At 42.7% G+C, this 16,707-nt stretch overlaps 1 protein-coding gene across 2 annotated transcripts in view; it reads left to right on the forward strand.

Moving 5' to 3' along the window:
* Positions 1-8,483, forward strand: part of CTPS2 (CTP synthase 2) — a 99,873-nt gene extending 91,390 nt beyond the window's left edge. For both annotated transcript variants that reach the window (XM_059384849.1, XM_059384850.1), the window contains exons 18-19: positions 7,145-7,255; positions 8,264-8,483. In XM_059384849.1, coding sequence (XP_059240832.1) covers positions 7,145-7,214 — 70 coding nt within the window. In that variant the 3' untranslated portion in view covers positions 7,215-7,255; positions 8,264-8,483. The remainder of the gene's footprint in view (positions 1-7,144; positions 7,256-8,263) is intronic.
* Positions 8,484-16,707: the final 8,224 nt, after the last annotated feature.

A 16,707-nucleotide genomic window follows, 5' to 3' on the forward strand; every position in this document is an offset into this window, starting at 1 on the left:
CACACCCAGAACCAGATCTTTCCATTTCTCGATCCCTCCTGTGCTCCTAGGATCTGCACACCCAGAACCAGATCTTTCCATTTCTCGATCCCTCCTGTGCTCCTAGGATCTGCGTCCATTCTCTCCATGCTTATCCTTATCTCCCCATTTCCACCCGTGAATCCTGGCAGCAGGTGGGGAGAGAAGGCACCCATTTTCATTCACCATTGTCTCTAGTCTCTCTTCTGGGTTTCCTTCTAAGTGACACACTGGCTTCCATCTGGGGAAGATTTTTGTGTTCTGTGGACTTCTAAATGTAACAGGACAGAAAATTTTGAAAATAGAAAGAAAGGACCCATAAACCCACCAGCCTAACACACTGGGCTCATTTTTTAGTGTTTCCTTCCAATCTTTATATCCATATAGGACTCCTTTCATGGTTATAATCACTGTTCTGTGACCTCGCTCTTTTCTGCCTCAGTTTCTTTATAAAACGGGCATGGTAATGGTGCCCACTTGACATGGTACCCATTTAATGAAGATTAAGTTTCATACTAAATGTAAAGCACTTAGCACAGTGTCTGGTCTACGGTGGGAAATTAAATGGAAATTATTATTATTATTATTATTTTTAAAGGAAGCTCTACACGTAACGTGGGGCCTGAACTCACAACCCTGAGATTAAGAGTCACACACTCTACTGACTGAGCCAGCTAGGTGCCCCTAACTGGGAATTATTATTAATTTTACCTTAGCTCTGGTCTTCATCTCTTGTCTCCTACAAAGGCTTCCTAACTGGTCTCTATGCCTCCAGCTTTCCTCTTCTCAATCCATTTTTCCTACATTATTTTGGAGTTTAAAACTCTCAGTGGCTTCCCTTGACTTAGAGAGTAAAATGCACACAAATCCGTAGGGAACAGTTTACAGTCCCTGGATCTCCGTAGAAGCTTTTAATGCCTTTGCCTTAGCTCACACCACTTTTGTGGCCCTTGATACACATTCCTGAAGTGCTTAGTGAGAGGTGAATCTGCCAATCTGTATCCTTTTAGGATGCTGCGCCCTAACAGTGGGCATGGGAGGTGGGCGTGGCCTCTCTTTTGACTGTAGAGTGTGCATTTCTCCCTCTAAGGCATACTTACCCCCTTGGGTACCTCTTTCTCTTTGACTAGGAAGGTAAGATACTCTTTTCCTCCTGGATGTGCGTTTTCCAGCGCTATTTTAAACTTGGAATCACCGTGCCTATCTTTTTTTTTAAAACTTCGGGCTGCATGGTTGATGATGCCAAGGGCCATTCTTGCAATATACAGTGTGTAGGGGCCAAGGGTTGGCCACCCCAAGATGGGCCAGTCTAGCATAAAGATTATTTCAAGTTTAAAGGGGTTTGGGACAGGTCTTCGCAAAATATGCTACGTTGGCACATGGACCGTTTTGAGTTGAAGGCAATCGAGACCCTCAAGAGAAACTTTAGTCCCCCCAATTGTCTTCTGTTAATCTGTCTCTGTCACTTGGATTCTTAGGCCAGTGAGGAGTACCTTAAAGGGGACAGGAAATTCTTGCTCCCTGACAGGTACAAATAGTTGGTTTCTTTGGGGACAGTGTGGACGAGGAGAGCAGGTGCTATGGATTTGGTTTCTGGGTTTGCTACAAACTGGGTAATTTTTCCCAAGTCTCTACTCCCAAACTTCGGGATCTTCATGCATTTGTGCTGCTCCAAAGAATAGTTGAGATGGTGCTTTGTAAATATTAACCCGATAGAAAAATACTACTTTTTCCCCTTTGTTACATTTCAAGCAAAAGCGAACTGGGGGAAAAAAGATACTTTTTTAACGTTTTTTTTAAATACCTTTTAAAACAACACCACCTCCTCTTCTCCTGCCCCCATTATTTGTCACCAGCTGCATGCCTTGAGACTTCTTTCAGTAAAGTGCTGCTAAAAAAACACATTTGAGTACACCTTCTCTTAGGGATTAAATGTTGATTAAAAGGTGCTCTTTATTGATGGTGGTTCACTGCAAGGCTGATGACATACAGGGTGCTGGCCGGGAATGGAGTTAATACTGATAGAGATCACTGTGCTTTTAATGCCCTGCTGGGGTCGAATTCTACCATTTACTATTCAATGCAAAACTCATCAAAGCATACTAAGATTTTATTCCATTGCTCTTACATTTTATGGCTTCCAGGGGCTCTTTGAAAAGGAAGTAAGTATAGCAGTAACAATGCTTTGGAGAAAACTATGTGCATGGCAACCTGTTTTAAAACATGCTTTTCCTACATGAAATCGATTTTTGATACAAAGTATTGTAGGAACTCATGCATGCTGGGAATCCTAAGCTGGCCATCAAAATTTTCTTTTCTTTTCTTTTTTTTTAAAGATTTATTTATTTATTTGATGGACAGAGATCACAAGTAGGCAGAGAGGCAGGCAAAGAGAGAGGAAGGGAAGCAGGCTCCTCACTGAGCAGAGAGCCCGATGCGGGGCTTGATCTCAGGACCCTGGGACCATGACCTGAGCTGAAGGCAGAGGCTTTAACCCACTGAGCCACCCAGGCACCCCTGGCCATCAAAATTTTCTAAAAAATTCCAACTACCTCTTTCTGTTAATGGAGAAGAAGTGGTTTAATGGCTGCCCCTGGGGTGGCCTAAAAAGTGGGAAATATGAGGCATTACTAAATCTTGTCCTAGTGCCTTGGAATATATATTTTCTTATATTGGATATTTACTAGGAACCAGGAATCTTTGACAAACGAATGACTATAAGCAACCTTTTGTTTGTCAAAGAACCACACGTAGATTGTTGCAGTCAAGTCTCCAAAGTCAAGCCAGTGTTGTAAGGATAGAGGTTCCCATGAGTCGCTGCTGGTGATTTTTATTTTCTGTAATAAAAAATAATATAGGGGGCATGTGGCAGGCTCAGTCGGTAGAGCATGTGACTCTTGACCTTGTGGTTGTGGGTTCAGACCCCACACTGGGCTTGGAGCCTACTTTTAAAAAACAGTATATATATATATATGAACTTAAAAAAAAAGAGTGCTTCTGTTATTTGGGGAAGCACATGCATGCATAAGAGACAACTGCCATTATTTCAAATAGCTCTAGATAGCCAGACCTTAAAAAAATCTTTTTAGGGAGTGGCAAGGAGAACCATTGCATGGTGATTATGGTTTGTTGTTGTTGCTGTTTTTAATCATTATTCATTTGTTTTAAAAATCAGTGCTATCCAATAGAATTTTCTGCAGTGATGGAAATGTTCTATAATCTGCACTGCCCAATGGGACAGTCACCAGCCCCACGTGACTATTTGTTGGGCAGTTAGTTGGGTCTGAGGGAGAAGGAATAAAGCAGTTGCTGGCCACACCCTTGGAGCAACCCTTAAGAATTCACAGCAACACCTGCAGAGCCACCTCTGAGGGCTAAGAGAGCGGGAAAGGCCTAGCCATGAGCTGGCTTAGAAGCCACAGGGGACTTCCAAGAGCTGAGCATGCGCAGAGAAGGCGCAACTTGTCCTTGAGGTCACAGCAGAAGCTCCTTAGAAACTCATAAATATACAATGCATAAATAAATACAAATATAACGGCATGCATCATGGGTAGGCGCATGCGCAGAAGCCAAAATGTTATATAACCACGGGCTGTCACTCAAACATATCCTTCAAAGCCAAATTTAAGGCAGAAAACAGGCTTAAAAGGATGCAGCCAGACCTTCTTGGGGCCATTGCCACTGTTGCTCTAGCAGTGACCTGCTTTCACTCTTGGAACCGCACTGTACTCTACCTGCTTAATGAACTCTAGCTCCCCATTCTGCTCTCGGGTTTCCAGTTCTTTGGTGTATCTGGGGCAAGAAGCGAGCAACGCGGTAACATATTGAGCACTTGAACTTCCCCTTAATATGTGTGAGTGAGGCATGGAATTTTCAGTTCAATTCGGTTTTAATTGATTTAAAGGTAGAGAGCGTCCCGCGGCTTGTGGCTACCGTACTGGGCAGTGCGGGTTTAACATGTCCGCTCCCCAAATATATCAAGATAGACACCAGTGGGTCTGTATTCTGTGGCGTTTCATAAAGATTCGCGTGTAAGACATTAATATCTAATAATTTTCCCTGAGAAATGTGTGTGCGCACGCCCACGTGTCTGTCCAGAGAACATGATTTAGGGTTAGTCTTAGGGAGCTGAGATGTCGCGAATTAAGTGTAAGTCTACTCAGACAAGTATATCTTATGACTGTTTAAAGTTTGTTCCGTGTGAAACTAAAATGAACCCCTAAGCCCCATGCAGCACAGAGTAGCGCTCACATTTTATTGGATGTGTAGGAACCACTGCTGTTCTGTGTGTGATGGTGATCCACATTGTATTTCTAGGGGCGCCTGGGTGGCTCAGTGGGTTAAAGCCTCTGCCTTCCGCTCAGGTCAAGATCCCAGGGTTCTGGGATCGAGTCCCCCATCCGGCTCTCTGCTCATTGGGGAGCCTGCTTCCTCCCCTCTCTCTGCCTGCCTGTCTACTTGTGATCTCTGTCTGTCAAATAAATAAAGATAATCTTAAAAAAAAAAAAAGGCACATTTTTTACTTCTAGCGCTTGGTGCTTGCTGGCGAGTGGATACCCTGAAATCAGGCAGTTGAGCAGCAATGCCTGCTTTAATGATTCTGTTCTTGAGCCCCGTGGTTTACTTCATTGTCCTACTTCTGGCCCCTGGCACAGAGGAAAGAAAAATCAGCAAACCCGCTCATTTGCCTTAGAAATGAGTAAATTCAAGCCCAGTCTTTTCGTGCCATTTGGAGGTGTCGTCAGAGTTTGGGGCAGCCAGCGCCAGACAGAAAGGACAGCCGCCAGGTTAGAAACAGACCCACCCCAGGTTTGCGGGGTAAGACAGGGCAGGGAATGACCTGGGATGAGAAACAATTCTGAAAATCATGCAATTGGCAGTTTTTGTGATTTCTTTATGTTTCGATGACTTTTTAAGAGATACCGTGTCATGAATATGTAAGACTCGTGAGCAGCAACAGCTTACATTTTTATATTGTCTTCAGAGTGCATTCAGATGTTCTCTTTTGGCCCTCATACCATCTTGGTGAGGTTGTAGGTATTGTTACTGGTTTTTTTTTTTTTTCTAGACTCTCAGCAGTCAAGTGAGCAGTCCGGACGTATGCGGCTAATAAACAGTACAACCAGGGTTGTCAGGGGGAGGGTGTGGGCCCACCTTCTTCCTCCCTGAGCTCGGAGGTCGGGAAGGAAGCAGGTGTAACGTCTTATGCCTGAGAGAATAGGCTCTCCTTGGCTCTTCTGGCCTTCTTGCTTGTGCACTCAGGGGATATGCCCCCCCCCCACGGTGCCTGCTGGCACATTTCAGCACCCCTTAGACTTGAGCTTGTGGCCTGGGTTGGCATGATGGGGATGCTGGCCTCACCTCGAATGAGCTGTGTGCTGGGTGAGTCACCAAAACACCCCGACCCTCATTTCTTCTCCCCGAGGAAGTTGAGTGCAACTTCCAATTCCCTTTATGTCGCCCAGAACCAGGATGGATTGACGTTTGTGTAATGAGAATGCGTGGATAAGGAAGGACATATCAAGTTTTGGGGACAGTTTAAAAAAAAAAATATATATATATATATATATATATATATATATATATATATATATAATTTAGTTATTCCTGTGTTTTCTTTTTTGGAAACCCTTTTTTTTTTTTAAAGATTTTATTTATTTATCAGAGAGAGAGAGGGGGAGAGAGCGAGCACAGGCAGACAGAATGGCAGGCAGAGGCAGAGGGAGAAGCAGGCTCCCTGCTGAGCAAGGACCCCGATGTGGGACTCGATCCCAGGACGCTGGGATCATGACCTGAGCCGAAGGCAGCTGCTTACCAACTGAGCCACCCAGGCATCCCTTGGAAACCCTTTTGTAACAGAAGTGACTTTCCTGCTCTAAAAATTAAGTAGGGGGTATCTTGTACTTGATTTGTTTTGAGGAGCTGTTGATTCGTGTTTAACATATCTTGTCTTTTCTGCCAATTCTTTTTTTTTTTTTTAAAGATTTTATTTATTTATTTGACAGGCAGAGATTACAAGTAGGCTGAGAGGCAGGCAGAGAGAGAGGAGGAAGCAGGCTCCCTACTGAGCAGAGAGCCCGATGCGGGGCTCGATCCCAGGACCCTGGGATCATGACCTGAGCCAAAGGCACAGGCTTTAACCCACTGAGCCACCCAGGCGCCCCTTTTCTGCCAATTCTTAATCCTCTTCTATCTACGCTCCATTCTCGAACCCCGCCCCCACAGCCTTTCCAGTATTTTGTCCAAAAGTCAAGGAGGAGAGTGAGGTTGTCTTTTACATTCTTGTTGACGTATTTATTGATACTCGCTCAATGTGTTTAGAGTAAATATTCGCTTCCTAACATGTCAGCAGAGGGTTTATTCAGTTGTTCCCTTTCCTCCTTAAAAAAAAAAAAGAGTGGATTTTCACGTGTTATGGAATTCAGAGTTCTACTGCTATCCATCAGTAAAAAGTTGGTCAAGGCTAGGAATGGGTCAGGCATAAAACACTCACTTCCTGGCAATGTCATCTCCATAGGTCAGTAGAACTCCTGTGGAGTTGATCTACTTGCTGATTTATTTGGAACCAAGCAAGAAGAACCCCTGACCTTAGCCCATAGCTCAGGTTAAAACTACAGTTGCAGGGCTCTATCATGGAGAAAATGTGCTTCTGAGGGATCCCAACATGGCAGTAGTATGTCAGCCATCGGTCCTATTCTGAGTACTACATGCGTCTCGAGGTAGTGGGGGCATCCCATAAAGCTTCTGATGTGAAAATAGCATAATTGTGCAAATAATTTCTCAAACCCTTGGGTATATGAGAGTATCTGTTGGGATGGCAAACTTTTATGCTGCTGGTCTACACTGGTGGTCTTTAGAAGATTATACATTTTAATCTAAATTGAAATGCTTTTATCAATTTTCTGAATAAGTTACTTCCAGCTTAAGATGAAAGCAGGTGATCAGCTCCTCTGACAAAAGATCACCGTGTGTGGTGGGACTAACCTCTTTCTAGAAAGTGGTAGTACAATATCCCTTAGCATTTTCTCTGAGTGGAGATTAATTACAGAACATGTTTGGAATTGTAAATAGAATAATTCTCCAGGGTTTTTTACACCTTGCTAAATTAGTTCCTTTTTTGATCTAGTGATAGATACAGCGATGCCAGTGATGATAGCTTTTCAGAGCCAAGAATAGCCGAGTTGGAAATAAGCTGAAAATAATACAGGACTTGGAATAATCAGGACTGCCTGTGAAGGTAAGATGGAATTCTCTAGTATTCTCTGTTTGTCTTCCAGACAAGCTGTTGTCCTGGGGGAGAAGGGAGAGTTTTAGGACTTGCCCTGCAGGATTTCACTCTCGAGGGATGCTCCTATTTGCCTGGCACGTGTAGCAAATAGGTGATCCCCAGGCATAGTTAGGACAGATCTGACAGCTGACCATGCTTTTGGGAAACTGGAATGCATCCGGGAAAGCTCGAAGTTAGCATGGGGAAAATGGAATGCACCTGAGGTCAGGAATAAATATGTAAGCTCACCTTAAATGTGTATCCGGAGGCTAGAGTGGTTAGAGTTGTCATAGATCAGCAAACTTGTTCTGTAAAGGGCCAAATCATAAATATTTTAGGATTTGGGGGCCGTTCAGTCTCTGTTGCAACTATTGTCCTTTGCTATTATCGGGGGAAAGCTGGCATAGACAGTATGTAAATGAATGGACATGGCTGTGTCCCAATAAAACTTCATTTACAAAAGCAGTTTGCTGAGCCCTGGTTTAGGTAATTCATGGAAAAGCAGATTTCTTTGGATTTGTATGAAATAAAATGGTATTTTATTTCTTTGGAGGGAAATGTCTGGGCTTCTGAGGGCAGCTCATTTCCCCCATGGTTCTTTCAGTCTTTCTGAGGGAGGATAGCAGCCTGGATAAGTTTATTAAATTCAAACTCAGAGCCTGATACTGCCTGGGATAACTCTAGTGTTATGGCAGGCCTCAAGGTGGATGGGCAGCTCTCTTTTCACAGGACAGCAGCTTCTGGAAAATGTGTAAAGAGTTAATGGCTCCAGTATGAGCTCTCTTCATGTCACCTAGTGGCAGGATCTTCATGTTCCCCAGGGAAAGCATATCTTTCTCGATTTCGATTTGCTTCAAACATGGAGACCTTTAGGAGCAAACCAAAATGGCGCAAAGACTAGCTTGAGGTACTTGAAAGACTTACATTATTCAGTTTCTGATATTGTTAATACTTATATTCTTCTTCTTCTTTTTAAAGGCTCTGAAGTCACTGAAACCAGGATGAAGGAACTGTCTGAGGAAATCACCACACTCTTAAAGAATCACCCTGTTTTCCACCAAACATAAATGTAAAACCTCGAAGGGGATCTAATGATAGATAGACCAGAACCAAGGGGCTACTTTCCTTTTCAGTCCAGAGGTGGCCTTTGGTTCTCACAAATTTCTGTAGCTGATTAAACTTTTCCCAGCAACCTCAAGAGGGAGAAAGCGTGTTTGTGTCTTGTCTGGCATATGGTGATGTCCCGGCCGTGAGCGAGGATCCGGGTAACTGAGCCTTCACTGTGCTGTACGAGAGGGCTGGCGGGGCACACGAGACAGTGATTTTTGAGTCAAACAGGAGTCGTTCTGTGACCTGAAGCTCAAACACTGATTCGTGTGCTGCCCAAGCTTCTTTCACTTTGTCACCATGTTTATTTTTAGTTAAAAGTAAAATTAAACAAGTCCAAGAGGCAGTGGTGGGGAAAGGAAAACCGTCCCAGGCAGGCAGAATGCAATGGGGCCTAAAAATATATGTTACATATGTTATATTCATTGAGGTGGAATTCACATAACATAGAATTAACCATTTTTTATTTAATTTTATTTTTTATAATTATCCATTTTATTATTTCTTTAAAATTTTTATATATTTATTTATTTCAGAGAGACACAGGTACCTTGGCGGGGGGGCGGGCAGAGTGAGAGAGAGAAACAGGCTCCCCACTGAGCAGGGAACTGATGCCGGGCTCAGTCCCAGGACCCTGGGATCATGACCTGAGCTGAATGTAGTAGACATTTAACCAACTGAGCCACCCAGGCGTCCCTAGAATTAACCATTTTAAAAATTCTATTTATTTATTTATTTCTGTATTTTATTTATTTTTAATTAACATGTAATGTATTTGTTTCAGGGGTGCAGGTCTGTGAATCATCCGGCTTACACAATTCACAGCACTCACCACAGCACAGACCCTCCCCAGTGTCCATCCCCCAGCACCCCCATCCCTCCCACCTCCTCCCTCCAGCAGCCCTCAGTTTGTTTCTCAAGATTAAGAGTCTCTTATGGTTTGTCTCCCCTCTCTGTTTTCATCTTGTTTCATTTTTCTCTCCCTTCCCCCATGATCCTCTGCCTTGTTTCTCAAATTCCTCATATCATTGAGATCATATGATAATTGTCTTTCTGTGGTTGACTTATTTTGCTCAGCATAATACCCTCTAGTTCCATCCACATCATGGCAAATGGCAAGATTTCGTTTCTTTTGATGGCTGCATAGTATTCCATTATATACATATATACACCACATCTTCTTTATCCATTCAGCCTGATGCGAGGCTCCATCCCAGGACCCTGAGACCATGACCTGAGCTGAAGGCAGAGGCTTAACCCACTGAGCCACCCAGGTGCCCCTATTTTCAACTTTTTGAGGAACTTCCATACTGTTTTCCAGAGTGGTTGCACCAGCTTGCATTCCCACCAAGAGTGTAGGAGGGTTCACCTTTCTCCACATCCTCGCCAACATCTGTTATTTCCTGACTTGTTAATTTTAGCCATTCTGACAGGTGTGAGGTGGTATCTCACTGTTCATACAGTTGATGCTCTTCTTCTCTTAGATTTCCTGTTGAGTTCATAGGTGTTCAGAATGGTTTGATAAATATCTAGCTGAATTCCTGGGACCAGACAAAATTTAGGTCTCCTACTCGTCTGCCATCTTGGAGCCCCTCCTCCACCACTATATTATATTATATTTTATTTATTTATTTATTAAAGATTTTATTTATTTATTTGACAGACAGAGATCACAAGTAGGCAGAGAGGCAGGCAGAGAGAGAGGAAGGGAAGCAGACTCCCTGCTGAGCAGAGAGCCCGATGTGGGGCTCGATCCCAGGACCCTGAGATCATGACCTGAGCCGAAGGCAGAGGCTTTAACCCACTGAGCCACTCAGGTGCCCCTATTTTATTTATTTAAAAAAATATTTTTATTTATTTGAAAAAGAGAGAGCACAGAGGGAGAGGGAGAAGCAGGCTCCCCACTGAGCAGGAAGCCTGATGTGGGACTCCATGTCAGGACCCAGGATCATGACCTGAGCTGTAGGCAGACACTTAACAGAATGAACCACCAGGCATCCTAAGAATTAAGCATTTTAAAGGTGCATCAGGTATGTTTACATCATTGTCATCATTGTGGGACCAGCACCAATCTCTAGTCTGCTTCCTGATGCCCCACTGAATGTGCTTGAGAGGACAGTTTTTGCTCACATCTGAGCTTCCGCTTCCCAACCCTAACTTAAATTTTTTAACTGCTCAGTTAATTTTTTTGAGTGTGGTTGTCTTTAGCCTTTTAACATTTTCCACTTCATGCTGAAAGGTGATACAGCGTTATTTTGTAAGACGCTACAGAAAATTCATCTACCAAACCGAGCAGAAGTGAAATGCATAATTATGGTAAACAAAAATATTAAAGAGCTTTAGGGTTCCACTTGTGAAAATTATAACTTAGAGATCACAAGAGCTCCAGATGAAAAGCCCACAAGGTATCTTAAAAGCTGGAATAGGCCTCATAGAGAGAGGGACTTAAGCACTGGGCTCAAACTTTAACATCACAAAGGGGTAGTCTGCCTTAAATGGAAGTTTTTGATTGTGATGATTATGATTCCTAAAGTCACTTACATCAGAATGCTTTCACTGTGGGCTAACTGTGGGTGCATGTAAATAGGATGAGAATAAGGACACTTAAAAACAATAAAGGAGCTCTTTTGTTGTTACTACAGGAGATTTTTCTCTTTTAGAGACACCCCTTGAACTTGGAACCCATTGAAGGCTTAATGGTACTAGAATGGCTGCTCAGGATAGTGGAGCAGCCGTGGGACATGAACACATAGAAAGTTATTATAAATCATTCATTCGAGAAATGTATCTGAGCCCTCAGCAGGAGCCACAAATGGTATCAGGTGCTGGGAAAATCAAAGGGGAGCAAAATTTGCCCTTCTGGGTGTCCTCGGTAGGCTGCCCCAAGATGAGTTAAAAGTCATCAAAACCCAAAAGCTCTCTGCCTCCCCTTCAACTGCCTAATTTCACATTGGAAAGGAGAGCCTGTACTGGGAAGAAAGCTATTAACAGAGACTCCCCTGTATCTAAAAACCTTATCTGCATAATAGGGCAAATTTGTTTTTCAAAACGTCTCTTTTTGCTTTCCTGCTAATGATCTCTCTTCACTTTGTGCCCTCAGACCCCCTCCACCTCTCCCTAGCTCCTATAAACTTCTGTGTTGCCTCCTTGTCTTTGGAATTTCCACGTCTGTGTGGCTTCCCCTTAAGTATGCGATTAAATTTGATTTTCTCCTGTTAATCTGTCTCGTGTCAATTTGATTCTTAGTCCGGCTAGAAGGACATTGAAGGGCAGAGGAAGGTCTTACTCCCCAATACCCCCCAAATTAGTCTCTTTGGTATAAGAATTAGTTTAGACTAATTTTATTTTATTTTATTTTTTAATATATTTTTAAAAAGATTTTATTTATTTATTTGACAGACAGAGATTACAAGTAGGCAGGCTCCCCGCTGAGCAGAGAGCCCGATGTGGGGCTCGATCTCAGGACCCTGGGATCATGACCTGGGCTGAAGGCAGAGGCTTTAACCCACTGAGCCACCCAGGCGCCCCTTATTTTTTTTTTTTTAAGATTTTATTTATTTATTTGACAGAGATCACAAGTAGGCAGAGAAGCAGGCAGAGAGAGAGAGAGGAGGAAACAGGCTCCCTGCCGAGCAGAGAGCCTGATGCAGGGCTCGATCCCAGGACTCGGGGATCATGACCCAAGCCGAAGGCAGAGGCCTTAACCCACAGAGCCACCCAAGTGCCCCAGTTTAGGCTGATTTTAAAGAAATAACAGACATAGGAAAAGCTCTGAAAACTGAGGAGAAGTTACCATTTGTGTACAGGAGGTACATGGGTTATTAAACTGTTCTTTTTCTCTTGTTAATCTGTTTTATTTTTTTTGTTTGTTTATTTTGTTTTTGTTTTTTTTAGTTCAGGGGGTATCTTCTATCCCAGGCTTTGGTGGAAATAGAACATGAACTTGGTGAGCTTTAGTCTTTAAGGTTCATATTCATGAGAATCTCTCAAACATGGTGGCAAAAACATGGATACCATTCAGGTTTCTCTCTGGGATGGGGCTCACTTTCCATCCTGGTAGCTTCCTTGGTACTACCTTCTCCTTTGAGAAGAAAACTAGTGAAAAGCTGGGGGATCCAGGCGGCACTGTGTGATTATATCGTTCATTTTTAAGCCTCACTGTCAAGTTTTAAACTTCCCATCTTTTCCTTGAACAAGAAATTGTTTTCAAAATAGATGTATTGCGTTGATTTGTTTTCCCTGGGGGAGACAATGCTTTCAGTGAATATGCTGAGTGTGTTCGATATTGAGGGTAAGATAAAAGCCTAAAACCTGGAGGCTGGTGTCAGTCTACCAGAAAACTACACTTTTCCACGCTGAATCACCCTCTCAAAGGGCTTCTGTGAGCTAGAGAAACCTCATCTCATGCCATAGGGGCCAAGATGTTACTACTTGTTATAATGGTCACTTCTGTAGAGAATTTAATGGCAAGAGGTTAATATCATTTGAAACTATCTAAATTTCTGGAGTTGTAATTTTTGAATTTATTTGCACATATATATGATTTATGTATTTATTTTTAGAGAGAGAGAGAGCACGAGCAGGAGGGCAGAGGGAGAGGGAGAGAGAATATCAAGCAGACTCCCCGCTGAGGAGAACCCAGTGTGGAGCTCGATCTCACAACACTGAGATCATAACCTGCGCCGAAACCAAGAGCTGGACGCTTAACCAACTGCACCATCCAGGTGCCCCCGCACAAGTATATGTTGTTTAAATGTCAAACTTGACAAGTATGAAGACTCAGAAGTAATTTTTTTTTTAAAGATTTTATGTATTTATTTGAGAGAGAGTGAGAGAGAGAGAGAGAGTGTGCACCAGCAAGCACTGAGGGACAGTGAGAAGGAGAAGCAGACGTCCAAATGAGCAGGGTGCCGAACACACGACTCGACCCAGGACCCTGAGATCATGACCTGAGCCAAAGGCAGACCCTTAACCAATGGAGTCACCCAAGTGCCCTCCAGAAGTAATTTTCCACCCAGAATGTGACTTCTTTGATTCATACCAGGAAGATTTCTGATAGGATGAGAGTTATTTATTTACTTATTCATATTGACATACAACATATTATATTTTTGAGGGGTACAGGTCTGTGATTCATCAGTCTCACACAATTCACAGTACTCGCCATAGCACAGACCCACCCCAATGTCCATCACCCAGCACCCCCATCCCCCCCACCCCGTCCCCTCTAAAACCCTCAGTTTGTTTCCTAAGATTGAGTCTCTTATGGTTTGTCTCCCTCTCTGTTTTCATCTTGTTTCATTTTTCCCTCCCTTCCCCTATGATCTTCTGTCTTGTTTCTCAAATTCCTAGTATCAGTGAGATCATATGATAATTGTGTTTCTCTAATTGACTGATTTCACTTAGCATAATACTCTCTAGTTCCATCCACATCATTGCAAATGGCAAGATTTCAATTTTTGATGGCTCCATAGTATTTGTGTGTGTGTGTGTGTGAGAGAGAGAGAGAGAGAGAGAAAGAGAAAGAGAGAGTATCACATCCTCTTTATCCATTCATCTGTTGATGGACATCTGGGCTCTTTTCATAGTTTGGCTATTGTAGACATTGCTGCTATAAACATTGGGGTGTATGTGCCCCTTTGGATCACTACATTTGTATCTTTAGGGTAAATACCCAGTAGTGCAATTGCTGGGTCATAGGGTAGCTTTATTTTCAACTTTGTCTATTTTTAAAGATTTTATTTATTTATTTGACAGACAGAGATCACAAGTAGGCAGAAAGGCAGGTGGGGGTGGGGATGGGAAGCAGGCTCCCCGCTGAGCAGAAAGCCTGATGCGGGACTCAAACTCAGCACCGTGGGATCATGACCTGAGCCGAAGGCAGAGGCTTAACCCACTGAGCCACTCAGGTGCCCCTATTTTCAAGTTTTTGAGGAACCTCCATACTGTTTTCCAGAGTGGTTGCACCAGCTTGCATTCCCACCAAGAGTGTAGGAGGGTTCCCCTTTCTCTGCAACTTTGCCAACATCTGTCGTTTCTTGACTTGTTGATTTTAGCCATTCTGATTGGTGTGAGGTAGTATATTATTGAGGTTTTTATTTGTATTTCCCTGATGTCGAGTGATGTTGAGTACTTTTTCACGTGTCTGTTGGCCATTTGGGCGTCTTCTTTGGTCTGTTCATGTCTTCTGTCCATTTCTTTCTTTCCTTCTTTCTTTTTTTTCTTAAGATTTTATTTATTTATTTGACAGACAGAAATCACAAATAGGCAGAGAAGGAGGCAGAGAGAGAGGAGGAAGCAGCCTCCCCGCAGAGCAGAGGGCCCAATATGGGGCTCGATGTGGATGGAGCTTGATCCCAGGACCCTGGGATCATGACCTGAGCCGAAGGCAGAGGCTTTAACCCACTGAGCCACCCAGGCGCCCCTTCTGTCCATTTCTTAATTGGATTATTTGTTCTTTGGGTGTTGAGTTTGATAAGTTCTGTATAGATTTTGGATACTAGCCGTTTATCTGATACGTTATCTGCAAATATCTTCTCCCATTCCGTCAGTTGTCTTTTAGTTTTGTTGACTATTCCCTTTGCTGTGCAAAAGCTTTTCATCTTGATAAAGTCCCTTCTTTCCCTTGCCTTTGGAGATGTTTCTAGGAAGAAGTTGTTGTAACTGGGGTGGAAGATGTTGCTGCCTGTGTTCTCCTCAAGGATTTTGATGGATTTCTGTCTCACATTTAGGTCCTTCATCCATTTTGAGTCTATTTTTGTGTGTGGTGTAGGGCAATGGTCCAGTTTCATTCTTCTGCATGTGGCTGTTCAATTTTCCCAACACCATTTGTTGAAGAGACTGTCTTTTTTCTATTTGTCATTCTTTCCTGCTTTGTCGAAGATTAGTTGACCATAGAGTTGAGGGTCTATTTCTGGGCTCTCTATTCTGTTCCATGGATCTATGTGTCTCTTTTTGTGCCAGTACCATACTGTCTTGATGATTACCGCTTTGTAATAGAGCTTGAAGTCTGGAATTGTGATGCACCCAGCTTTGCTTTTCCTTTTCAACATTGCTCTGGCTATTCAGGGTCTTTTCTGGTTCCATACAAAATTTAGGATTATTTGTTCCATTTCTGTGAAAAGAATTGATGTTATTTTGATTAGGATTGCATTAAATGTGTTGATTGCTCTAGGTAGCATAGACATTTTAACAATATTTATTCTTTCAATCCATGAGCATGGAACATTTTTCCATTTCTTTGTGTCTTCCTCAATTTATTTCATGGGTATTCTATAGTTTTCATAGTACTCTAAAGTTATCTGTGAGTACAGATTCTTTGTCTCTTTTGTTAGATTTATTCCTAAGTATCTTATGGTTTTGGGTGCAACTGTCAATGGGATTGACTCCTTAATTTCTCTTTGTTCTGTCTTGCTGTTGGTGTATAGAAATGCAACTGATTTCTATGCATTGATTTTATATCCTGTCACTTTCCTGAATTCCTGTATGAATCCTAGCAGTTTTGGGGTGGGGTCTTTTGGGTTTTCCACTTAAAGTATCATATCATCTGTGATGATTGAGAGTTTGACTTTTCCTTTGCTGATTCGGATGCCTTTTATCTCCTTTTGTTGTCTGATTGCTGAGGCAGGATGAGAATTTTTCATGGCTTTTGAAACACATTTTCTTATTTTTAGATTTATTTATTTATAAGAGAGAAAGAGCCTGATCAAGGAGAGGGAAAGAAGCAGGCTCCCTGCTGAGCACAGTGGCCAACCGAGGGCTCAGTCCCAAGACCCTGAGATCATGACCTGAGCAGAAAGCAAGAGTGGGATGTTTAACTGACAGAGCCACCCAGAACTTTTGCTTTTCTGAGTGAATATCGCAACTCCATGGTTTTATCCCATACACTCGATGTTGTTTTTCTTCTGCTCTCCATTATCTTTCCTTAGTCTAAGCATAACTGTTTAACTGTTAAGAATGAAGAAGTAAAAAGCATGGTTGTACTTTATCGTTTGAAGGGGGCAGTATCTAAAGCAGGCGGTGGCAAACTATAGCCATAGGCTACGTCCCACCTAGTTTTGTTAGTAAAGTTTCACTGGCACACAGCTGCAAACACTTTTTTTTTTTTTTTGGCTATTGTCTATGGGTGCTTTCCTGCTGCAAGAGCAGAGCTGACTACTTGTTGGAGATCCACAAAGCCTAACATTTTACTCTCTGGTGCTTTGAAAAATAAGTTTGTTAAAAAAACAAAACAAAACAATTTTGTTGGCTGTTACCCAAAAGGAGCACTGTAAGAAAACTTTACAAGTCTCTGGCTGGGTCTCAGTTTTCAAAAT

The sequence above is a fragment of the Mustela nigripes genome, chromosome X (genome assembly GCF_022355385.1).
Source record: "Mustela nigripes isolate SB6536 chromosome X, MUSNIG.SB6536, whole genome shotgun sequence".
Lineage (NCBI taxonomy): Eukaryota > Metazoa > Chordata > Mammalia > Carnivora > Mustelidae > Mustela > Mustela nigripes.